Source organism: Labrus mixtus, chromosome 21 (assembly GCF_963584025.1).
Source record: "Labrus mixtus chromosome 21, fLabMix1.1, whole genome shotgun sequence".
Taxonomy (NCBI): Eukaryota; Metazoa; Chordata; class Actinopteri; order Labriformes; family Labridae; genus Labrus; species Labrus mixtus.
This window is the reverse complement of record NC_083632.1, coordinates 6,240,528-6,266,639: the sequence shown is the minus strand read 5'-3', so window position 1 is coordinate 6,266,639 and position 26,112 is coordinate 6,240,528. Positions and strand designations below refer to the sequence as shown.

At 44.0% G+C, this 26,112-nt stretch overlaps 1 protein-coding gene across 1 annotated transcript; it reads left to right on the top strand.

Moving 5' to 3' along the window:
* Positions 1–696: 696 nt before the first annotated feature.
* Positions 697–25,657, top strand: rnf157 (ring finger protein 157). Its single transcript, XM_061027514.1, is given in 20 exon segments — positions 697–955; positions 4,054–4,172; positions 7,987–8,075; positions 8,359–8,508; positions 9,773–9,890; positions 9,997–10,063; positions 10,167–10,210; positions 10,307–10,354; positions 10,519–10,590; positions 10,755–10,914; positions 11,851–11,963; positions 12,059–12,291; positions 13,171–13,273; positions 13,699–13,807; positions 15,739–15,950; positions 16,045–16,083; positions 16,085–16,123; positions 16,731–16,779; positions 20,650–20,760; positions 23,641–25,657. Coding segments are annotated over 20 exon segments (2,112 nt in total). The 5' UTR covers positions 697–867; the 3' UTR covers positions 23,790–25,657.
* Positions 25,658–26,112: the final 455 nt, after the last annotated feature.

The window sequence follows — 26,112 nt, the reverse complement described above, 5'->3', positions numbered from 1 at the left end:
TATTTGTCGTGATCATTGTTGCAGTTTTTTTAAACACACATTGTTGCATTTAAAAACATTGTATATCACAATATTAACGCGACTTGTTGCAAAAAAAAAAAAAAAAAAAGCTTCTATTAAATCATAACGAGGGGGAGGGGGGGGTCCTAATGTTTAGAAAGTTGTGCTTTCACTAACATTTCCAGGAGTTAAAAGTTATTTGTACCCCACAGAGGCTTCTTCCTCTGCACTGCAGTCGGCGCCACTCTTTTGCATTTGGCGTAGGAAGGTCACGTTACAAAGCGGGTCTGCACAAGCTGCTGCTGGAGAGAGAGAGAGAGAGAGAGAGAGAGAGGGAGAGGGAGAGAGAGAGAGAGAGAGAGAGGGGAGGACTGCGCAAAAAAAAAAATAAACCACGGCCCGGATTTGAGCCTTGCTGACGTCATGCGGAGCCACAGACCTCTTTGACAGGATCCAGCACCGGAGGTTTATGATCAACATCAAGCGGAGCGGCGACGAGCACTTTGCTGTCCTGCGCGCCACATTGAAGCGACCGAAGCCGAGGTGTTACAAAAATCTCCGCTTTGCTGAGGTGCATCGCAAAGAGCGCACTTTAAAGGGACTACTTCTGCCTCAAAACGATCCGCATCGTGCAAACCGGGAAGGGGGGGGGGGGGGGATAAGCGGCCAGAGAAGAACTACTAATCCCCGGGACGGTCACATAATTCATGACTGGGGTTTCGGTCCCGACAGAAAATGTTCAGGGCAGCACGAACTGGATTAAATGATAAGGAGTAAAAGGGACACGCCGCAAACAAAGCCCAGAAACCATTTTTTTCCCCCCCAGTGTTATGCCCGTGAACCCGTGTGGTCTGCATTTGACTGGAAATGGGAGCATTAACGAGCAGACAAAACATAGGCGTGGAAGAAGTGGACATTCCGTCCAATTCGGTGTACCGTTATCCACCCAAATCTGGTAAGTCACCGAACAACAGGTCAGGCCAGAGGGATGTACCGCTTACAGGCTTTAAAGCTCCACTGCAACATGATTTATTTGTGATTAGGGAGAGTAGCCGAAAACATCACCATCACCCATGTTACCTTGTAGCTGCTGACAGGCCTGCAGGGCATCTGAGCCTCCAACCTGAAGCAGCTACCTGTGGAGAGAGAGAGGGGGGGGGGCACTGCTTCACCTTTTCTACTAAACATTACATTAACTTCACATTTGCTCTCACATTTAATCATCATTTTCTAGCGTTGAGTTAACGTGATGTCCTTGAAGCGATACTGACACCAGCACAGGGGATATTGTTTATTATAACACATGGAGCCCGTTCAAGCTGACTTGATATTTTCTCTGCCGAATACAGAAGCACTCTTTTTTTTTGCTTTTTCTTGGTGCATGTCGCAGGGTGGTGTTGGACTGGCATGATTAAGTCATCATGGTGGATCTCATGGAGGATGAGAATAACACAAATCCGAACATGACAGGCCCGTCAGCACTAACTCTACAAAAAAAAAAAAAAGTGTCATTTAAGGCACATCCTTGTTTGTACACTTCAAAAAAAAATAAAAATAAAACAGGACCCAACCAGTGCTTAATTTCATTATCATGTAACGTTAACACTTTATTCCCAATATAAAATGTCCAAATAGTGAAACATGGCACTGTCAAGGGCTGAGACTGATGATGTCAAAGTGACCAAAAGAAGAAAAAAAACATAATATTTAATACAAATGATCAGATTTTAAATAGGAATAAGACAGACAGCGGTACAATGTAGAGTAGAGAAATGAATAAAAGGTCATTTTAAGCATTGACATCAAATGTAGTCATCTTTTCCCACCATCAGTACTACTTATACAACCAAGAAAAATCTTTATCTTCAATGATGATTAACCTTTCAGTGATTTTCCTAATAAATCTTAAAGTGGAGTTAATAAATCTTATAATAAAAAAATGGTGAAACGTGTCTTTAACAGAGGGTCCTTTATACATTTCTGAATCGTTTGTTTTTTCTTGACCATGTGTAGCCCCGACTATAAGCAGTGGTGTAGTGCAGGGTGTACACACTTATTTTTCAGTCTCCATAGAGTAAAACCACCTCCAACCCCCCCCCCCCCCCCCCCCCCCCCCCCCCCCCTCCCCATTCACACCGTTGATTGATTTCCAATATTCAGTAGTCTGCAATTTTGTTCTTCGGCTGGTGAAGGGATGGCCCTCCCTCCTCCGTCTCTAATTGGCTACACACAAATAGTTTTGTACTAAAATGTTGAACCTTTAGTTTATTTATAAGGCAGAGGTCTTATACCACTTTGCTTGAGGCAGCATTGACATGTTTGTATTATTCTTAATTTTTCAGAAGTGCTTTAAACGTGTATCTTGATAATAATTGCCAGGTATTGTTTTGCCATCTGATTGAAAACTTTTACAAACTATAGAGGCTCACAAGGCCCCTCTGGACCTCACACTGACCTGTGTGTGTGTGTGTGTGTGTGTGTGTGTGTGTGTGTGTGTGTTCAGCCTGTCGTCCTGTATGTGATTTGTTTTTTTTCTGATTGCAGTTTACCTCCTGACCGAGGCTTAGCTTTAATCCAGCTTGACTGTCAACAAATCACATCATGAAGAAATACTGCCATACTGCTTTTCTGTTCAATTGCTGACAGAGACATTAAGTCAATTTCAAAGTGTCACAAAATATGACTTGGGAGGGTAATGGTTGAATTGCAGTGGAGTTATATATTACACTCGCATGTGATGTGCCAGGCTATATTCTGATACAATAACTGTATCTGAGCTTTGGAGAGACATTATGTATCGAAGGACGGATGGAAAGGAAGAAAATCAGCTGACTTGTAGTCACAATGAGAGACTCTCTCACCCCAGATTTTCTGAATCAGGCTGCATGGATTTGTGATATTGCAGTCCTGGTTTGAGCCTGAAGGAGAGCTGCTGCTGGTGCTGCTGGTGGTAGTGTTGGTGTTGGTGGTGGGAGGGGAGGAAGGTGGTGCCAACGGCTGCTACTGAAACCGATCTGTCAGCCTTAGTTCCTGTTTCTGGGATCTGGTGACAAAGCTTTGGCCCGCTTCCTCTCTCCTACCTGCTGTAAATAATAATAAGGCGATAGGGAGAGGCCAGTCTTCACACACTTTTATTCTTACAGTTGGTCACAGTATATTTTTTAGAGCATGGTTAGTTTACGGTTCACTCCTCGTCCTCTCCCCGCACAAACAAAGAAGCCTTATTCAGAGAAGGGCTGTCAGACTGCATGTCCTCACAGCTTGTATTTAAAGACTCCAAACCAGCATTACACGCTTAAGATATCACCCCACCACCCTGTTATTACGAGGCAGAAGATCTATTCAGTCTTGTTTTCGTCGACCTGGACCCTCGGTAAACGGGTGGAGCGGCTGCAGCTCAAAAACAAACCCCCCCCGACGTCAGCCCTTTAAGGCTTCGTTTGTAGTCTGAACAAACATATCACCACAAAAAAACTGTCATAGCTATTTTTTACCTGACACTTCTACCTGATTCGGTAAAGCCAGCATAAAGCAGACTAATGGTTTGCTTTTTTGACGTGTGAGAGAGAGTAAGCAGTTTGAGTGTTCTTGGCTTGTGCAGTGACTGCAGCTATCTGTGCATGACGGTGCCAGCTAAATCAACATTTCAAACATTTACGGGAATTGTTAATGTTTTATGCCAGTTAGGTCCCAGATGGGTAAAAAAAACAAGAATAACAAAAAGCTGAAGATGTTGTCCGTCTGAGGTCTCTGAATCTTCTTTGGGTACAATGATCCATGAAAGGAAACGAGTGCAGCATGTAGTCCATGTTTCCCTAGAAATAAACCTATAAAAAAACAAGACTACTTATTTACTGATTTAGTATTTTATGGAATTAAGATCCATATTCTGAATAAAGATTTTTAAAGAGCCTGAATATTTTCCATATTTTCCACTTCATTCTTCACAGCGCCTGTGGCTCAGCCTGCCTGGTGTTTGTCATGAATGTGTTCTCTTTGTGTATATGTTCAGTTTTTAAAAACAAAAAAACAAATTCTCTCTCTTCTGTGTAGGAAGTTACTTCGCCAACCATTTCATCATGGGGGGAGAGAAGTTTGACTCCACCCATCCGGAGGGTTACCTGTTCGGGGAGAACACAGACCTTAACTTCCTGGGGACCAGACCTGTGGCGGTGAGTGCTCTCGAACCTTTTAACGGCTGGCTGCCTTTCATTTTTGAAAAGGAAACGATCTTCATGTTCGTCTCGGATGTCAAAACCTGAAGGTAAACGTCATTCAGTGAAATAATAAAACCATCAGTGAATGTGCTGTAGCTCCACGCCTACATGTACCAGGATGCATTGCATGAGAAGAGCTGATGCCGTAGACTGGCTTTTTCCTGTATCTCTTTGGCTGTATGCCCCCGGTTTGAGTACACAAATACACAGCTGTGGTTTCCATTTCTTTTAGCCCTATTCAATAGTTTGATGTGGCAAAATATCTGAGCCAAAGACGCTAAAAATGTTTCTGTGAATAACATCCTCAGCACTCAAATATTATGTTTGGCACGCGATTGCATTGGTGTCTGAATTAACAGCAGATTTTTCAGCTACCCCAAGTTGTTCTTGAGAGACAAAAAGAAACTCTGCAACAACTGCATGAATGTTCCCCTCATATACCCGACCCGGCGAGAGGGAGTCAAGGGTCACATTTTGATCACTGACTCTTATAACTCGAGCTTTTGATCACTTTAAATTGATCTTGATCAGAGAGTGGATTTCCCCAAGTTGTTGAGCTGTTTTCAGAGTTTAAATTTTCTATTTTCTTTCTGGGCATTTTGAGGAAAACTCGTGGTGCCTGTTGGTCTAAAAGTGAAACGTTTGTGTCGTCTGAAAATGAGACCGTTTTCCACGGAGATGGTTATGAAAAGAGGACGACGGAGATGGAGGCTTACAAACTAAAACAGACAAATAAAGAGCTGAAATGATACGTCAATGTCCACATTTTAATATGTATTTATCAAACTTAATCTTCAGGCCAATATGACGGACAAGTCTTCACCAGAATACTAAAAAAAAAAAAAGAGGAATTTTACAAATCGGTACATTTCTTGTGTGTACAGTCTTTCAACCTGCAGCTTATATTCCTTGATGTCAAAGACGTGGTTGCTGTCAGACAAAAGGGAAAATGATCTCAGAGCTCAAAGTGACTCTTATTAATAGTTTGTTTGACTCGAGTAAGAAGATGTTCAGTTTGTGGTGGTTTAAAACTGACAAAAGCAGCGATCCCCCAAATTAAAAAAACAAAACAGAAAAAAGGTCTCTTTCTCGTCCAGCATCCTGAGGTGTTACTGTGTCTTCTCCATCAAACAGAGAGGCTGGTGCATTTCAACAGCCCTGCCTCCGTGCAGCTTCAATTAACAGGCTCTCAGGCTGTGACTGACTTTTCATTCATTTCAGCTTCAGACTCATTCAAAGTGGAACGGCGGTCCGCGTGGCTTCCTGCCGCAGAACAGCTGATGACTGACGTCCCTCCTGGAGGGTTCGTTCAACCTCATCGTGAACCTGAAGGTCAAACTAATGAGAGCTGCAAATTAAAAAAAAAACAAAAAAAACCAAACAAGCCAAAGAGCTAAAGTCCAAAGAGAAAAGAGAGAAAAAAGAATCTGACTAGGTGAAGCTGATATGGAAAGTCCAAGTTCTGTTTCTGTCTAGACTGGGTGCTAAAATTAGGAGTGCAATTTTTTTTCTCCTCCAGATTATGTGGGTGATTATAATCCTCCTGTGGGAAAGAGAATTCAGCCGGTGCTAGCATGTTTTTTTTTTTTTTTTTTTATTATTTATTCTTGTACGTGTGACTGAAGCTTTACCAGCATTACATAACGTTTGTGGTTTCTGAGCAGATGGTGCCGTGGAATCAGAAAACCAACCGCAGTTGTTGTGTTCTCGGCCTCCTGCACACCGCTCTACGAATATGATAATGGACCAGGCTATATTTAGAGCTTCTCAGAAACTCCTGAAATGAGCGCATGGATTTCAGCCGCGGATGTAATCTCTGAACAACAACTGGACGATGGCGTTGGACATTTTTAACTGACATAATTCGACAGACCTTCACGATCCTCTTGACTTCACCCAGAGCGTCAGGATGAGCTTGATCATTTCATGGCTTTAGTGAAATGTCTTGACAGATGTCGGGGGTTATTGACATGGATAATAATAATAAAAAAAAAGCTGTACTAGGTCTTTAGTGCTAATAAGAGAGGGTCTAAAATGAGGGCTTAAATATAAAGCTTTTCTAGATACTCAAAGACGCTTTGACAAGGAACAAAACAAAAAGAAGACGAGGACAGTACAACGAAGAAATAATGTAAAGGGTGGAGGATGAGAGGAATATTATGATATAGCGGTAACCTCTTGATGCATCACCTTGAGTTATGCGTCATGACGAGAGCAGTATAGTGGTTAGAAGATGATGTGATATCAAAAGTGTCCATCTAGATGATCATACATACAAATATACATTCTTAAATGGGAGGCTAGTTCCAAAACATCACTACAGTTTACCAGCTATGATTTTTGTTAGCCTTAGTCTTTCCAGACTCTCCACTCTCCATCGTCATTCCATCGAAGAGGGGAAATGAAAGTGATTTGTCAGTTCGATGTTAGATCAGAATTCAAGTTTCTAACCGCGAGCGTTACCGTGACGTCGGAGGAGAATTAAGTCAGTGTCAGTGTGATGAATGAGACCTACAGTGTGGCCTGTACGCTCTCTCTCTCTCGTGAATGGTTCTTTTCAGAGATCGTGTGTTAGTTTGTGCAGTTTACAGGCGTGACTCCTGCCGAGCCCAGATGTGTAATAGCGCTGAAAAACGGTGCCATTCACAACCACTCACTCTCACACACACACACACACACACACTGAAACCGATGAGGGGGGTCGTACTGTGGAGGTATCTGACCACATCCTGCATGTTTCTCCTGCAGTGGTCCTCAAACCACCTCCACTCTCCTCCGTTTACGCTCCCGTCAGCAGCTCCTGGCTTCAGACGCACAACATAGAGAGGGATCAAGTTGAAGGTCACGTGTTGATTTTTTTTCTTTGATCTGGACTTCATTGCTGGAGAGATTGTGTAGAGAGAAAATAGGACAATCAAAGGAGGTGTTCAAGGCCTTATCTGTTATTAGTCTTACGTGGCTAACTTATCCGGTACTTTAAAGGAAGAACGTGCGACTTTTTGATCCAGAAGATGTCGCCACTGAGCACCGGCATGAAACCAAAACGACTCTGATGCGAGCGCTGTTTAGTTTGCTCGTTTCTTCACACTGCATGTACATTCACACGAATGACCCTGATCTAAAAATGCTTATGTGACATTCAACGAGTACAGTATGTTATTCTGCTTTTCTCTACTCCATCAATTAAACAACTTGTATAAGCGAGGGGATGAGCCCGGCCGTCCCCCTCCATGTAAAACACGCTGCAGGTTACGGCTCGGACAGCGGGACTCTCCTTGTAGACAGTCATGACTCACAGAGTTATTTTCAGAGGATATACTTGATTTCTATTACATTTAGGTGTGAAACATCACATATTCTTCCTTTAAAACCAGATTGGGAAAAAAAAAAAAAAAAAAAAGACAAGACACTCTTTGACCCTGGACTTGTTCACACTCCTGTGGTCCCTGTGTGCGCTGAAAAGTGCCAAACACGGTCTGAAACGTCAGCCTTGTCCCTGGAAAGACACAATCTGTGCAGTTTTTTTGCCCCCCCCGCGCTCTGGCTCAGCACTTGTCAGCTCACATCTCGTGCTGCTGACCAATCGAAAGCCCTTGTGCGTAAAGGTTAAACCGGGAGCAGCGGTGGCCACTGTGTAACCCTGAGCTCCCTGTGGTGAAGAGAGGAATGTCGGGGCGGTTCAGGGAAAATAAATGCTGCTCTTCTTTAGTCTCACAACATGTATTTTCCGTCCATGTGTATATAATTATTTTTTCTTTTGTGTTTTCAGTTCCCGTACGCAGCCCCTCCACCTCAGGAACCAGTGAAGACGCTACGAAGCCTTATAAACATCCGCAAGGACACGCTGCGGCTCGTACGGTACGCACTGTTTTTTAATTTACATAAACACACGTAGAACCATTTCAACACTGTTGTCTTCTTTTATGTCCACTGAACTCTTTTTCATTTATGGCACAGTGTGTTTTTTTTTTCGACATTTCATTCGACCCCTTCGTGAAAACAATTTAAATTACAAAGTCAAAAATGTAAAATATGTGAAATATGTAAACAAACCAAAAAATGCTCGATTATGAAGTTTGTATCAAGACTGGATTTCTATACTCATCCCCCCCCCCCCCCCCCCCCACCACCACACCTGTAGGTGCAGCGAGGACCTGAAGCTGCCGGGTGACGAGGCGGCCGTGAAGAACAGGGCCTGCTACAACATAGAGTTCACCTTCGATGCCGACACACAGGTGGCCATAACCATCTACTACCAGGCCATCGAAGAGTTTCACAACGGAGTGCCGGTGTAAGTATGATGAAGGGAGAGTACAGAAACGACAATGTGTGGGAGTTCACCTGGGAGACTTTTGATGGACACATTGCTCACCTACGCACCAGAGGACGTGCGAAGGATTCTGTTTCGATGCGTTCTGTAACAACGAGCTGCAGACTCCGAGGCAATCCAGTAGGTCTTAGGTTAACTAAAATTAAAAACTTTGGATTTGGGGCGCTGGTGGGGCAGTGGTTAGTGCGCGAGCCCCATGTATGGAGGCTGTGGTCCTCCGAGCGGGCGGCCCAGGTTCGAATCCCAACTGTGGCTCCTTTCCCGCATGTCATTCCCCACTCTCTCTCTCTCTCTCTCTGATTTCCATCTCTATCCACTGTCCTGTCTCTCCATTAAAGGCACAAAAAGCCCAAAAATAAGTCTTGTGGGATTTATTTTGTATGTTTTGAAGCAAAGTTCCTGTTGCAGATTGGTTGAGGTATCACCATCGGTCAGGAAAAAGTTCGAGTGACTGTACATCTCGTTCACAGCAAAAGCAGACATCTGCTTTCAATCCTTAAATATTCACATTGACACATTTTTTTTAAGGAGGGCAAAATGCAGATCTCAGTAGCTGTAGCCCCTTTTTCACACATGAAATCCTGAACATTTTCCTGACTAGCCTGTTTCACATATGCACCTCACAGCGGGAGACTAAACCGGGAGGGGAGGGGTCTCAGGAGGCAGGAACGTGACGTGAAAAGAAAGACACGGAGAAATGACGGACAAAGCAACAGAGTGTGACGCCACGCTGACGTTGATGCCTTTATTTTTATGCGACGCTTAATCAAACCTATTCACAGTATAAACTAATGAGTAATAAATCCATACCGGCGAGCAGGAAAGAAGTCTGAAGCAGCTTCACCACGTTCAGGAAGATCACGCTGGTTGACCAACGCTCTCAGAGTATAGATGTTATCACCTCCGCCCTCTCGCTCGCTCTGAATTTTCCAGGATCTTTCCTGCTGCATTCAGCTCTTCATGACCTCACGTGTAAATTTGGCAGGTCAGGGAAAAGGTCATATACATCAGGTAAAGTCAGGTTGAGTAGCCGGCCGTTTGCGTTTACACATGCGACCCCCCCCCCCCCAACCCCCCTGAAACATTTTCAGGACTTTTGAGCATATTTTGAGAATATCTCTGCCCAAAGCGGATGGAAAATTCTGCCTATCCTCCTCTCTCATCGTGTGTTTCTCATTTTCAATCACAGCGCAGAAAATGTATTAAAAACGTGCGTTTCCTGCAGGTACCTGCCTCAGGACAGCTCTCTGCAGTCGGAGACGGTGCACTTCAAGAGGGGAGTGTGCCAGCAGTTCTGTCTGCCCTCACACACCGTTAACCTCAGTGAGTGGGCTGATGAGGAGGTAAGCAGTGTGTGTGTGTGTGTCATCTGAAAAACCACGAGGATTTAAGATTGTCAAAACATGAGCGCTCCGTTTCTCTCCTCACGCTCCTTGTTTTTCTCCTCAGCTGCTGTTTGATATCGACAAAGAGATTTTCCCGATGGTGGTCCAGGCGGTTGTAGACGAAGGGGAAGGTGAGCGGCTGCTTGTTAAAACACACCGATGGTCGGATTCAAAGCTGAGCTGCAGTTTTTTTTTTTAAACCATGACCATGTCTGATGTCTGTCTTCCTTGCAGAACATTTGGGACACTCTCACATACTGTTGGCAACTTTTGAAAAGGTAAGAGAGGTGTTTTAAAAAAAACAAAAAAATCATAGAGAGAGTCATCTTTTCATTATATCTTTATAGATGATGTTTTATTGCTTGGTTTTTCAGCACATGGACGGGAGCTACTGTGTGAAGCCTCTGAAGCAGAAACAAGTGGTGAATACGCCGTCTTTTCTTTCCTCTCTCTCTCTTCTGTGTGACTTTTGTTTTATGCCGTTTCAAAGACAAAGAAACACCAAAGCTTGTGTTTCCCTGTTGTACATCACACCTGGCCCACGAGACCCGCTGCCTTGTAATCTTCACTTTGTTCCCATTCCCAGGTGGACGGAGTGAGCTATCTCCTGCAGGAGATCTATGGGATAGAGAACAAATACAACAGCCAAGAATCAAAGGTAAACATCAGAGACGCAGGAGAGGATCTTTCTGTCTGCTCCCGTTTGAACGCATCAGAAGAGACGTGGCGGCGTGGTGAAATAAATCAGTGTAACTGCGTGTCTGCCGCGCCCCTGACGACGTTTCCTTTCTTCCCGACATTCAAATGTTGCTTCATCTGCAGGTCGCCGACGATGAGATCAGCGACAACAGTGCCGAGTGTGTGGTGTGTTTGTCGGATGTGCGAGACACACTTATCCTGCCGTGCAGACACCTGTGTCTCTGCAACGCCTGCGCAGACACTCTGCGCTACCAGGCCAACTGCTGCCCCATCTGCAGACTGCGTGAGTTCCCATCAATCGTGAAGAACAAGACTGTTGGAAAGTGGGTTACAATGCTGGAAAAAAAAAGCCCACGAAGGATTTCAGCCCTTTTTTATCTCTTCCAATTTTAGAACATCAGAAAAAGTTCAAGATATGGAGCTTAAAAAAAAAAAAAAAAGCTCCTTCTAAGGTACACAGAGGTTAAAGCGACCAGAGTCTAAAGAAAAAGGAGCATTATTTATTCTTGTTGCAACAGGAAGTGAGATTTTTTTTGGGGAGTCTGCAAGAACACTTTCATATCCAGATGTCCAGTATGATCAGACTTTGCACGTGTCACAATTCAACCAGGCCACAAGCGACCTTAAGCCAGCCGTCCGCCAGCCCCACTCGAAGAAGAAAAAGCATTTCTGTTAAAGATTGACATGAATTTTGAATTATTTTTCTTACAACCTGAATTACAAGTGTGGCCGAGCCGAGGAGCTGGATAGTCTTGAGTCGGGGATCATGTATTTTTCAATACACTTAATCTACACATCTTGAAAACACTTTCCAGTCAGTGTGTCATCATTGTTTTTCTTCAAAACGTGCAAATCTAATTTAGACAACCTAAGAGCTGACAGAGCCCCCCCCCCCCCACACACACACACCCACCCACACCCACACCCAAGCTAGGAGCCAATGATTTAATCAACAGGATCAAAAGATCCCACGCTTCCTTTTCAGACAATCACAGGTTGTTTTTGTTTCTTGAGCTGATATGATCATGTTATTTAACGTTCCCTCACATACGGCTCTGCTGAACAAACTTCGCAAACATGAATCGTCAGAATATTTGGCAGCAGGGAAAAACTTTATTCAGCCAGGCCAGGCGTCTGATTTACCACCTAAAATATTCATTATTTCCCAGGAAGCAGCAATGAAGCTTAATGTAACCGTAGATTTACGTCTTTGTGTTAGCATTCAGAGCTCTGCTGCAGATCCGAGCCATGAGGAAGAAACTGAGTCCTCTGTCACCCACCAGCTTTAACCCCGTCATCACGTCGCAGACCTCTGACTCAGAGGAGCACTCGGTGAGTCACAGACTAAAACCATAAATGTGTGAAATCATGATCATCCCAGTCCGAGTTAGCTCACATCCCCCAGTGTGTCCTCTCTTCCGTCACAGGCGTCAGAGCACATCCCGCCGGGCTACGAGGCCGTGTCTCTCCTGGAGGCCTTGAACGGCCCCCTCAACACCTCCTCTGTTGTTCCTCCTCCTCTCCACTCCGGCCCCAGCCACGTCTCCGGAGCACTGCCCCCCTACAGCAGCGAGCCTCACCCAGCACCGGCCCGCTCCGTCTCCCCTCTAGACCACTCCAACTCCAGTCAGGGACTCAAACTCAAGAAGAGTGGTTCAAAGTGAGTCAGACTGTGTCAAAGTTAGCCTTGAGGGCTTTTTTTTTTTCCATCAAGGAGCAGAAATCTCTGGGACGTAAATCATAAAATGAAAGGAATGTATTTAAAATGTTTCTATTTAAGGGATTGACTTCTGAATCCTGTTAAGTTGAGAGCAAAACATCCCGGGTCAAAAGTGTTAAAAAAAAATACATACACCCAAAAATGGTCAAAAGGAGCAGATGGATTTTTGCCTGTTAGAAATGTTTATTTTTCTTTAACAGAGGATAAATATTTTAAAAAAAACTTCTGTTACTATTTTTATGTGGTTATAAAAAAAGTTGAAAATGTAATCTGATGTCTCTTTATGAGCCACAAAAGCAAAGATTCTTTCAGCAGGATTGACTTTTTCCTCTGTGGTTACTTTGAATGCCTGAAAGCAGCTCGTAGTGATTGACAGCACGCTGCAGGAACAGACTTTGTTTCACTTTTTCCACAGCAGTGACACATGTTGTTGAAAACCAGGATCGGATTATTTGTTAAAATCACTACTTGCGCATTTACAGAACAAAATCTGTAAGAAGATAAAGAGGTCCCGTTTTGTCCACAGGGGGGCGCCAAAATCGACACAAACCAAAATTTCCTCACAGGAGCTTTAAAGAAAACTCTAAATGCAAACTAGTAAATAAACTGATTCTTAATAAAAGAAAGAGACTGAATGAAATGAGTCCCGATCACAACATATTTAAATAAATCTTCAGTTCACAGCACACCTCATTCAAACACCATTTAACTGAATTATATACAGTAAACTGTCCTTGTTGTATTTTATTGTCTCTCATAAGTAGAGATACGTTTAACCCACTCTGTGTTTAAGTTTTGTTTCTAAATGTTCATTTTCAGGTCACTTTCCCAGAATTCCTCTGTGCTTCCTGAAGAGGAGGACGAGAAGTCTTGCAGTGAATCCGAGGCCTGTCGACACAAACTGGCTGTGGACCAGCAGGAGGTGTGTGTGTGTGTGTGTGTGTGTGTGTGTGTGTGTGTGTGTGTGTGTGTGTGTGTGTGTGTGTGTGTGTGTGTGTGTGTGTGTGTGTGTGTGTGTGTGTGTGTGTGTGTGTGTGTGTGTGTGTGTGTGTGTGTGTGTGTGTGTGTGTGTGTGTGTGTGTGTGTGTGTGTGTGTGTGTGTGTGTGTGTGTGTGTGTGTGTGTGTGTGTGTGTGTGTGTGTGTGTGTGTGTGTGTGTGTGTGTGTGTGTGTGTGTGTGTGTGTGTGTGTGTGTGTGTGTGTGTGTGTGTGTGTGTGTGTGTGTGTGTGTGTGTGTGTGTGTGTGTGTGTGTGTGTGTGTGTGTGTGTGTGTGTGTGTGTGTGTGTGTGTGTGTGATGAGCTCCTCCTCTTACCACTCTTCTTCTTCTTCTTCTTCTTCTTCTACAGAACGGAGTGACTCCAGACAGCGAGAACCTGACTCTCTCCTCGTCCGGAGCAATCGACCATTCCTCCTGCACTGGGACCCCGCTCTCCTCCACCATCACCTCCCCTGAAGGTACACACGCACACACACACATACACACACACAATCATACACACACACACACACACACTCACATTTCATAAAGCATTCCAAACCCTTAAGCTTCTAGCGTTACATTCACATCTAAGTTCCAGTTCCTGACTATAACTCTTATCAAGAACCACATTTTCTTTATTTTGAAATACCACAAAAGAGTCCTTTATTATTATTTGTTTATGGAACTCTTTGTTTTAAGTCTCATGCCCGATGCAGCACCTCAGTCACCAGTACGTAAAAGAACACAGCAGAAACCTCACCGTGTTGCACCTGATTACATTTCAGTCTCCAAACTGGGAAAACATCTGGATTGAATGCTGTGTAATCACATTAAAGCTGCAGCAACACACAAAGTAAAAGACAAAGACAAAGACAGAGACGTTACAGACCAGCTTCACACTCAGACACTCAGATATCTGTTCAGTTATCTTTTCATCTTTTATTATCTTTTGTCTTTTCAAACGTACACTCCAAGCACGACTGTCTCTTTGTCTGTTGCTTTGTATATATCTGTGCATTTCTTTGTTGTTCTGGCTGTGAAAATGTCTCTGCCCCCTGGAAAAGTTATTTCTGAATTAATCTAAAAATGTCAACAAAACTCCCGCTGGGTAAATTTAATTCTTAACTCCATGGATGATTAAACCAATATATACCCAAACACAACACTAAATCCCTACCTTCTAACATTAAGCAAGAAAGCTTAGAGCCAAACCTTTTAAAAATGAACGGATAAATCAAAAGCTGGAACCACCGCAGCGGTTGATGTTGGTGCCACTGGATCAGATTTGAAGGGAGTTCTGCTGGATGGCTCTTTGGCCCAAAACAGGAAGAGAGGATTGTTATTTCAGCTGGAATCAAAGGCTCCGATAAAACAATAACCTCAGACGTGTGTGTCCTCTCTGAAACGTCTCTATTTTGTGATTCCCCTTTTTTTTTTTTATTTGCTAAAATGAGCTGGACTATATTTAGTCCAAAAAGTGTGATAGTAAGAGCTTCAGAAGTTTGTCATCGTTGTGCTACCCGCTCTTTTAACAGACAGATCAACGGAAACCACTCTCATTTTGGAGTGTTAAAGTAGAAAGTCTGAGTCAGGAGGCGATTAGCCTACGTTAGCATGAAGACTGGGAGCAGGGTGAAACAGCTGGCTCGGCTCTGTTTAAAAAAAAAAATACGCCTATCAGCAGCTTCAAACTCCCTATTTAACACAAAAAGTAAACTTTTGTTTAAAGCTTACATACCCAGACATGTAGAAGAAGGCAGGTTTGGTACGTCTTTACTCAACGAGAGTTTATCTGTCCCTAAAAAAACATTTTGTGCAGTGTCTCCTATGGTGGTATGAGATGGTTGCATAGTCTGAGAACACAGGTTTCTGTTCAGTGTTATCCAAACCCGCCAACCTCCCTGTGACGATTAGATATGTTGGGTGCTCTGTTTCGCCTGCTGTTAGACATGAAATAGATCCAGCAGGGGATGTTCGATCACTTGTGCATTAAACAAAAAAATGGTACAACCTGTTTTTTTTTTTCTCTGAGATTTGAAGGTGCAGGAGTCTGACTAGCTGTGACCCCTAAATAATATGTGTAGCTACGCTGATCAACCTCTAGGCATTCACTCCGTGCTAAGTGCAGTGACGCAGCAGGGTAATCAACTAATCCTTGAAAAGACAGCGGCACAAACAAGTGAACATCCTAACATGTTCAGCCTTTTCCTTTAACGTGGGCACAAAACATACAAATCTGAAAATATGATTTGGGCTGTGTTGGACTTTCACTGTTGGCAGTTCTGTGAGAGTAGGGACCCCTTCTCTAAATAAATCTAGAAAATCTCTCTCGGCAAACAAAGAACGAAAAAAAAAAAAAAGAAAACCCCGACCCCGATCGTGATGTGTGTCTCCGTCTGTGTGCCAGACCCCGTGAGCTGCAGCCTGGTCCAGTCAGTGATGTCGATGGCCTCCTCCCACTCGCAGCACTCCCACATCAGCATTGACACCATGTCCTCCATGTCAGGGTCCTACCTGGCCGGGGCCGAGGGCGAGCCCGGGGACGACGGGGGAGACGCGGAGGCCGAGGAGAACCAGGACGCCCCCATGGAGAGCCGAGGACCGTCGCAGCAGGACGGGGTGAGGAATCCCGATTCTTTTTTTTTTTTTTTACAGACGGATGAAATTGTCTTTGAAGTGTTTCTAAAGTTGTTTCATGATTTCATACTTTTAGGAGTTTTCCCAGGAGCAAAAGGAACAAAACTACTCACTGACAAAACTACTCACTGGCCGTAGAGGAGCAGGACTCAGAGGTGACTGTAACACACGCATGTTTGCAGATTAGAGGCTCAGGGTTACAGTACAGTACGTGACATGCGGGCCACCATAACCGTAACATCAAGACACAGAGATTCTGGGACGGTTGACATATTGCAAGACAACCAGGCAATGATACAGGAAAATATCTGATTTACTGAAGAATGTAAAATGCCTCTGAAAAGATCAAGTGCAGGATAAATGTTCTGGTAAATGTTCATTGCAGTTTGAAGTCAGTCATTCTTCATCTCTTTTTTAAATCTCTGTCTGACGTCATCCTGCCGCCTTCTTCTTCTTCTTTGGCCAGTTAACTTCTCCTCATGTTACCTTCATTCATAATAAGTGCCACCGTGAAGAGTCATGCAGGTAGTGACGTGGTGGTTCAAATTGGCAGGGAAATCTTTTTAGCTGTTTAATATTTAAAATAAGATGTCACTATGTTGCACCAGCTGTTCGATAATGGGATCACAGGAGTCACGGCGACGGTATATTACCGTATCGTTTTTTTTTTGCAGAGCTGGAGTTGATTATTGCATTTAGTGTATTTAAAAAAACTCTTAAAGTCTAACAAAAGCTTTTTCCCCCCCCCCCCGTCGTCTTCAGGGAAATGATGTCACGGAGGAGGACTGTTCCTCTCCATCTAATGGGAAAGGTAACTATGGCGACCATTTCTCACCTCTAAACCCCCCTGACCTGTCACCTCCCTTTGCATTGGTTGCACTCAAGTCATGAGACAAACACCTTTTCATACAAACTATATTATGGACTCAGCAGTCTATCTAATATATATATATTTATGTGGTTGCTGTCAGTAAAAGCCTTTTGAGTCATGGCTCTTTCAAAATAAAGTGAAAAAAAAAAAAAAAACACATGGCGGTTATTGTCCTCTAGAGGGGGCAGTCCCTTTCAAAATGCATGAGATGCTGACTGTAAACACCACGACATTCAGTGAATGGCTTCTCATACAGTGTGTGTGTGCAGTAGAACCTTAGTCTGAGATCACCTGGGATTTAAAATGTTCCTTTTTTTTTTTTTTAAATGACATCAAAATTTCCTCTTTTCATTTGTGAAAAATTTCAGACTCGGTGAAAGCCGCCCGATTGAGGCCCACCACAGACGACAGTCATGGTTACGACCTTGTGAATGCATAGCGAGGAACATTAGGGCGAGGCCAGTTCCTGTGTTTCTAGGATTGAAAGGACAAAAACCCACGTTCCTCCAAATCAGTCTGTTTTAAAGTCAGATAAAAACTCCTCTCAGAAGCTTTAATGAAAAACAACTTTGAATCTTTTCTCAACTTTAAGATGAGGACAAGCAGCCCTAATCCAGGCCCTGAACTAAGATAGCATCAATGTCCCTTCGGTCTGTTCTTTAAGTTCAGGGAGATCTGGCCCCCATACCAGACAGCTGAAGACAGAGCGTTGTGCCATCAGTAGCCCTTTCTCAGACTGTGTTCATGCCGTAACTAAGCTCCGCCTTCACCACGCCTTAACACATGTATAATGATAATGGTGTCCCAGTCTGTGAATTCACATTGCACATTGCAGAATCACGGCACAGCTGGAGCTCCACATACTGTCAGATATGCACACACACACACACAGTGCTGCGCTCCCCTGCTCGCCTCTGTAACACCTCTGTTACTACCTCCAAAGATGGTACAGAGGGGGGGGGGGGGGGGGGGATCACTTCGTCCCCCCCATTACGCGTCTGTGACATTCAGATTGAAGGTGAAACGTCACAGGGATTTAAGTAACGTGCATTGAAACGGCAGTCTGAACAGGGCTACTGTTCCTTATCAGGGAATTCAATAGTCTGCGATCGTGTAACAATTCATATCGATTGATTCCCGTCACTGAGCGCGTCCTCTCATTTGCAACAGGAAGCCAGCACGTTCAAGCATCCTGTTTTGTTTAGATGAGGTTCTGCTGCACACCAGGCTACTGCCTTGCATATGCATGACCTGCACCTTCTTTATATAAATGTGTGTGTGTGTGTGTGTGTGTGTGTGTGTGTGTGTGTGTATGCTCGTGTGTATGTGTGTGTATGAGGTATGTCATTTTCATGTGATTGCTTGGAAAGATCTGCACTTTGCTTTTTGGCCTTTTTAAGCTGCTGCATCATGAACGCTTTTTCATGCTCCATCTGTGTGTTTCTGTGTGTGTGTGTGTGTGTGTGTGTGTGTGTGTGTGTGTGTGTGTGTGTGTGTGTGTGTGTGTGTGTGTGTGTGTGTGTGTGTGTGTGTGTGTGTGTGTGTGTGTGTGTGTGTGTGTGTGTGTGTGTGTGTGTGTGTGTGTGTGTGTGTGTGTGTGTGTGTGTGTGTGTGTGTGTGTGTGTGTGTGTGTGTGTGTGTGTGTGTGTGTGTGTGTGTGTGTGTGTGTGTGTGTGTGTGTGTGTGTGTGTGTGTATGATTGTGAGAAAGGGAGAGTGCTACGAAAGTGTTTTTGTGTGCGGAGAATGAGAGTCAATGACCAGAAGGCTTGAAGCAAAAACAACGAGGTCACCTTTCTTCAGAAAACAGTTTGCAACATGTTCATGTAAATGAGTCTCTCTGTGGATCGTGTGTTTGTGTGTGTGTGTGTGTGTGTGTGTGTGTGTGTGTGTGTGTGTGTGTGTGTGTGTGTGTGTGTGTGTGTGTGTGTGTGTGTGTGTGTGTGTGTGTGTGTGTGTGTGTGTGTGTGTGTGTGTGTGTGTGTGTGTGTGTGTGTGTGTGTGTGTGTGTGTGTGTGTGTGTGTGTGTGTGTGTGTTCTGACACCTGGGGCCAGACTGAAACGATCTCTGAGTACCTTGTGAGTTACTGAATGACCTCTCAGTCCTTTAGGAGACGAGCGGACCTGTGCTGCCTGACAGACTGTGAATGTGCACACGCACGCACTGCAGGATGTATGTTTGCACGCAACATGTGTGTGCATCTGCACCGGCGCTGTCAGACAGCTTCTGTATGTGCCCTGTCTTTGTGTCTGTGCTGAGCTGCCAATCATCCAGCCATCTCTGCCACTTTCTCTTCAGCATTTAGCACTTCACATACACACCTACGCACACACACACACACACACACACACAGGCTTGCTGCAGGCATGAGGCACATTTTTCACATGTCAGAATCTCTTATCTGGCCATGCTGGAAAAGGCAGAAAAACTAAACCGATAGAGAGAAACCCAAACCTAATAAGTGAGAAACAGACACCAAATAGATAAGATAATTAACTCCAGTGTGGCATGCTAATGTACAAGCTAACACTGTGAAGTGTTTCCTGAGATAACAGCGCAGCATGAAAAACAAAAAAAAAAGTGGCTAAATAATTAAAGTCTGGCGGTTTTGAGTTTCTGCAAAAACACAAAAAGCAACATCAATCTCCTTCATGCTCTCCACTTCGAGAGAGAGAGAAACATGACAGGTAACCAAAGCTAGTGCAAATACTGCTTGACAAAGAAAAGTCAATATTTACAATATGTAAACACAATTCTTTGTCTAATGTTCTTCAGTGGCTTTAACGCTAGGTAGCCAACAGCTTCTCGTGCTTCTTAAAACTCAAAATGTAAATGCTGAAATGCAAAACATTCAAAAATATGAATCATTCAGCCATAAATGATTCAATCTGTTATTATTATCACGGTAACAGCTTCTACATTGTACAACTTATGGAAAATAAAAGAACACTAGTTAGTTCAAACTCATTTATCCGAACATGGACATAAAGCAGTTATGATTACGGTGAATGTAAGCCACCAACAGTCCTCCAAAACTACAACAAGAGGAAATCAAATAAGCATTTAATACAGTGAGAAAACGTCATGTCGACAAACTCTCTGTTACGTTTAAAACACTTTATTTAATTTCTTTATTATAAAACTGTCCCTTAAAAAATAAAAAACAGGTTTCTTTAAAAAACAACCGCCAGATTTTTAGACCAAAACGATAAAAATCTAAATTCTTTGTATTGAGAGTTAACTATTGGGGAAGATGGGTCGGTGGTTTAGTCAATGAGCGTGCTGTGAACAAGCTGTACATGTTGTTCTCTCTGTGTTCTTGGCTGGCATCAGAGCACCTTTCATTATTTATTTAGTGTTCCTTTATGAGTCGGATACTTAAATTGTCCACATGAAATGGTTTCATTACCTCAAGTCTGCTAAAGAAACCAGGAATATACTTACATTTTTTTATTTGAAACTTTATTGAGTTTTGACCGACGTACAAATAAAAGCACTCAAAAAAAAGGGGGGGAACAGTACATCGATACATCACTCACAGCAGAACATTATGTAAATGAAAGTCTTCCTAAAGACTGTAAATAAATAAGAATTGTTTATACAACAATTTCTCCTGAAAGTCAGATAAACGTCAGAAAAAAATGCAATTATGAATTCATTAGTTTTAATGAATGCCGTTCCAGCATGGCCGACCTCACCCCTCCACCTCTGACACCCTCCCTTCTTCCCTACCTCACCCTGCCTGCCCCCACTCCTCCCCCCCCCTGCTGTGCCTGGCTGCTCTTGTTTGACCTTTGCCCTCGCTTGCAGGTGGGCGGAGCAGGTGTCCAGAGTTGGCCAATAACAATCAGGGCGTCGCCCTCTGTGACACGCCCTCTTTGGGTTTGGATAATGAGCAGGCTTCCGACAGCCGATTCGCCGGTGAGTGGCAACCTCTCGAACATGGACCAATGAGAGCTGAGGACTGGGCGTGAGAGTGAGGTTGTGGGGGGCGGGGGCGGGGGGGGGATGAGGGAAGGGAAAGGGAGAGTGAGGAAGATGAGGGGGAAGAAAGAGTGCATGAGTTAACAGTCTAAAGAGATAAGGACACATTAGTTTGCCATGCTAAAAAAAAACAACATTATTTGGTCAGAATAAACATCCAGAGAGTATTTTTAGCATCTTTACCCAGCATGAAGATCTGGAGCTTTCCTTCTTCTCTTCATCCCTCCCCCTCGGTGTTGTGGTGCTTCATTGCTTTTCTGTACCGGTTAGCTTTGCACTCTCTTCCTCCTCCCCCCCCCCCTTTAGCTGAAGCCCTGGTGTGTGTGTGTGTGTGTGTGTGTGTGTGTGTGTGTGTGTGTGTGTGTGTGTGTGTGTGTGTGTGTGTGTGTGTGTGTGTGTGTGTGTGTGTGTGTGTGTGTGTGTGTGTGTGTGTGTGTGTGTGTGTGTGTGTGTGTGTGTGTGTGTGTGTGTGTGTGTGTGTGTGTGTGTGTGTGTGTGTGTGTGTGTGTGTGTGTGTGTGTGTGTGTGTGTGTGTGTGTGTGTGTGTGTGTGTGTGTGTGTGTGTGTGTGTGTGTGTGTGTGTGTGTGTGTGTGTGTGTGTGTGTGTGTGTGTGTGTGTGTGTGTGTGTGTGTGTGTGTGTGTGTGTGTGTGTGTGTGTGTGTTGGTTTCTTGTGTATGCGTGTGTCTTATTCTGTGTCTGACGTCTGCATGCTTTATTCTCACTCTGTGTGCTTGGGAGTGAGAGAGAGAGAGAGAGAGAGAGAGAGAGCGAGAGAGAGAGAGAGAGAGAGCGAGTGAGAGAGAGAGAGAGAGTGAGTGTCGGGTCCATCCCAGAGACGAAGTTCATGTTCAGCGTCTGCCAGCTCCAAGCTGCTTTGTCAAACATCTGCAACTCATTCTCACAGCCCTCCATCTCCCCCCCCCCCCCCCCCCGACCACCCATCATCCTCCCCCTGCTTCTGAACACTCTGAGGGTTACTGTGATGAAGGCCAAAGGTGTCTACCTCGTTCTTGGTTTACTAATCTTTTTTTTTGTTTTTTGTTTTGTTGTTAATTTTTCTCCCAAGCCAAACAGCCAAGTCACGATTAGCCTTTAGCGCTGCATCATCTCGGTAGCTCTCAGCCCTCGCCCCTCTTAAATCCTGATTTCATTTCCGTTTATCTCCATCCCCACATTTTGTCTTTGATGGTGTATGTTGTGACATGTTTTCTCTTTCTGTGTCGTAAAAAAAGTGTTCTGTTATCTCTCTTTTTCTCCCCCGCCATTCTTCACGTCTTCTCCCGTCTTTTCCCGGACGTTTTCCTTCTCCTCTTCTCTTCTCTCCTTTTTGTCTCTCTTCCTCCTTTCGCCTTCTTTCGGATGGACAGATGAGGAGTCGTGCCCAGTGCACATACAGGAATAGGTATGAAGTTATGGGCAGACCCTAGATCAGACCCTGAGATCCAGTTTACAGTATTTTGTCCTCACTTGTATGTAACACATCTATCACCTCAGTCAGTCATGATTGGATTTAATTTTTTAAACATCTTGACACACGACCACCTAAACACTTTATTCTGCAATTATTATCGAAATATGTTTTAAAAAATGTGTCAATATTTTGATGTACTTTCAAGTAGTTGCAGTGAAGGAACTTTATTAAATGTTGATGTTCTCTGTGGTTTAGACCTAAAACTATCAATAGTTGCATGTTATCTGGCTCGAGTCAGGAACACGTTGGTCATGATTTAATCGACCTTAAAAGCACAGCAGGAGGTCTGCGGTGTCACCACAACATCTAAATGGATAAATGCATTTTGAAAGAAAGTTGAATAAAAGCTCCGAGCAGCATCGAAATGTGCCCGTACACCTCAAAGTGCACATCATCAAAGTGTCTTCTTCAGGCTGGCTCTGAAAAAAAACAAACAAACCAAGGAATCCTCAGTACCACCTTTTTGTTAAATCTGAAATAATAATAATAATAATAATAAACATGTTTACAGCCTGGTACGAAAAACAGCCCTGGTCATCCGCACTGATTATATTAAAGCTAATGGTTTAGTAAAACTGTTCAGAACTAGGGAGCTGACAGCTGGACATTTTGTAGCTGACGAAATCAAATCCTGTTACGTACCTGAAACTGTCAGCGTTGTCTGTGTCGTTTTCGTCACTTGGATGGAATACGCTAGTTAGACGACAACTTGACGAGCTACATGATATTCATTGGACTCGCCTCTTTGCCTGCTTCTCGATTAGTCGGAGTCAGCACTTCCAATATGGCGACTGCCAACCTTGGGCTTCATAAGGCCTCTTCAGAAACCAATGAGTGATGCATTGAGGCCTACGTCCATGTTTTATACAGTCTATGGCGTTGACATAATAGCCTTGCTTACTTATTTGCACATGTTCTGTAGATGTAGGGTTCTCTGTGTTGCATTGGCTTAGGGGTTCAACCAATCAGGTTTGGAATTTAGTAGCTCCTCTAAAGTAGGAGCTTAAACCTCCAACCTCCGCTAACCACTACACCACCCTGCAGCACGACTGTACTGTACACACTGTAGACATGCTAAATAACCATTCAGTTTTCCCATTAATGACAGTTACCAGTATGTGTTCCACTGGCACGTTACAAACCTAACCCGCATAGCTCTGGATGTTTCAGAACCTGCAGAATTTTACTGAGGAGGAGGTTCCAGAGACAAGAGTCTGAAATCAAACTAGTCTTAGATATCAGTCACATCCGTTTAACTTCCAGGATATATTTGGAACAAGATGAGATGTTTCAACTTGAGCCTTTTTCCCTCTCTCTCTGTCTGTCTTTTCTCTCCTGATGCAGGTCTGATGTACCTGGGGGGCTACAGGCCTGTTTTGGAGCCCCGTCCCCACCACACCTCCACCAGCAACATCAACCTGGAGGAGCAGGGGGCGGAGAACCGGGACGGCCAGAGTCCTAAACATCCCCGCCGCGGACCACTCATTGTGTAACACCCCCGACAGGCCCACTCTCACACCCAACAAAAGCCCACAGACTTACACGTCCAGAGTCAGCTCTTTTACTCGGCCATCGTGCTGCATCGCTGGACACTGTCCTCACTGAACAGGGAAACATCCCCCCTCCCCGCCCACCCCTCCATCAGTGTCAACATTTCCTGGATTTCCTCGTTGCTGGCGCTAAAACTCCTCTTGAGCGGAAAGAGGAGGGAAGAGGATCAACAAGGCTTCAGCAGTCAGTCCTCTGTGCACTTTTATCTCACAGGAGTGTTTTTTTTTTTTTTTTTGTTAGTGACGTTATTATTTATTACCTGTAGGTCTGACCAATGAGAGCTTTGTATTGTGACTCTATCTTTAGAACAAACACATGCTGCTCCTCTCCTCCCCTTTCCTCTCCTCTCTTACCAGCCAAACAGTCAGGGGCTACTGTGATCGGCAATCGGATTTATTACCTATGTGTTTCTTCTTCTCTGTTGTAAACTGTCTGTGGAATGAGAGGACACTACATAAATGTCAGCTCTCACCGGACTACCTTACCTTAGCAAAACTTTAAAAAAAAAACAAAAAAAAAAACGTGCTGACTCCTCTCCTCGGATCAGGGAGCTCCTGTCTCGACTTCGCATGCAGCTTTTTTTTTCGACTCCTCTGCCGACGTTTGTCCTCTCGCCTTTATTTCCAAACACCTCTGCTGAATGTGAACACAGACGCAAGGCGGACTTGTGAGTTTGGCGCACGGGCCAAGAAGTGGCGGCCAAAGACGGAACAGAAATGGACTGAAAAGCAAAACTTCACGCAGAATGTAGGACAATGCAGAAGGGGAATGTACGTGACATCCAAACACGCCAACTTAACTGGATTAAAACATAAACTTTCAACCCTAATCTGGTTCTCCAACCACACACACACACACTTACCACACCACTTTCTTCTTCTACAGCTCATCTTAGCATGTCAGTATTATCGTAGTGCAACTGGAAATCAACAACGACCACCAAGCAATAAAGATGACAAGCTGCATCTCCTGTTTCTCCCACAGGAGGACGCTCACGTTCTGTTCAAACAAAAACTGTTTGCACCCCGGCCTGTTGTACTCGAATCCGGACATTGCGGTGTGTTTAAATATTATTTTGTAGATTTTTTTTTTTTTTTTTTTGCCGTTGTGAAAGGGATTTAAAGCGAGAATAACATCTTACCGTGCGATTTGAGTTTTCAGCCAACGCTGCGGTAAGCCGGCTTTTTGTTCATCCATCGTATTCCCCTCGTTATTATCACCCCCAAACGGGACGCCGTCTCCTCATTTGTGAACCTTTTCACTTCTTTTGGTTTTGTATAACTTTAATGTATTGATCACCTGTCGTTGCCCCCCCTTGTTTTTGTGTTTTATTTGTTGCAAATCACTGTGTTGTTTATTAGAATGTGGATGAAAATATGTGAACAGTTTGTAAAGGTCTACACACTTTGCGCGCTCACATAGCATAAACTCAAAAGGGACAATAACAACGTTTAATGCACTACTTGCTGTTTCCTAGAAGACACGTTTCGGTGCATGAGGCGATAGTAAAGTAAGCATGTTAGTCTAGGTCAGCCTGCACCCTCCTGTAGAGAACTTGATGATGGATCACTGCGCCCACGTTAAAACATACCATATCCTTCTGCAGTGTTATGTACCTGTTGCTGGCTCTGGTTCTGCACTACTATATCCAAGCTGCAAACAGTCATGTTGTCACAGTCCAGATGTGTAGATGAGGCCAACAGTCTCAGTATGATATCAAAGGAATGGGTCTGGACCCCACTTTTGTAGAATTAAGAGTGACAATGTCAGAGAAATCATCAAATGGACAATAAAGGTTTTTGCATCGAAACAGTCACTGTTTTTTTTTTTTTTTTGCTGTTGATTCATTAATCACTGGTTGTTTTGGGTTCGTGTCCATGAAGATGAAACGCCTCTCTGGGATCTTTCCTAACATGGTCACAATCCCTGAAATTCTCGTCCCTGCTCTACACAATCATTTTTCAAACTCTGCTTTCCCACCGAAGAGCTCTATTTGTATTCTCGTCGTCAGTAACATAAACCTCTCAGGCCTCCAAATCACCGAGCTGAAAGGGCACGATCTCTCTGCATCTCCATCTAGCCCTCTTGTCACGCCCAACACATTTGTGGCAGAAAGCTGTTCAATGAGTCTGCTCGAGGTTTCTGCCTGTTTAAAGGCACTTCTTCCTTCGCTGTAGCTTTGCTTAAAGTTGCCAAATGCTGTGCTCATGATGGATTAATGTTAGGCGTTTGTAGATAATATAACAGAGTACGGTCTTAGCCTGC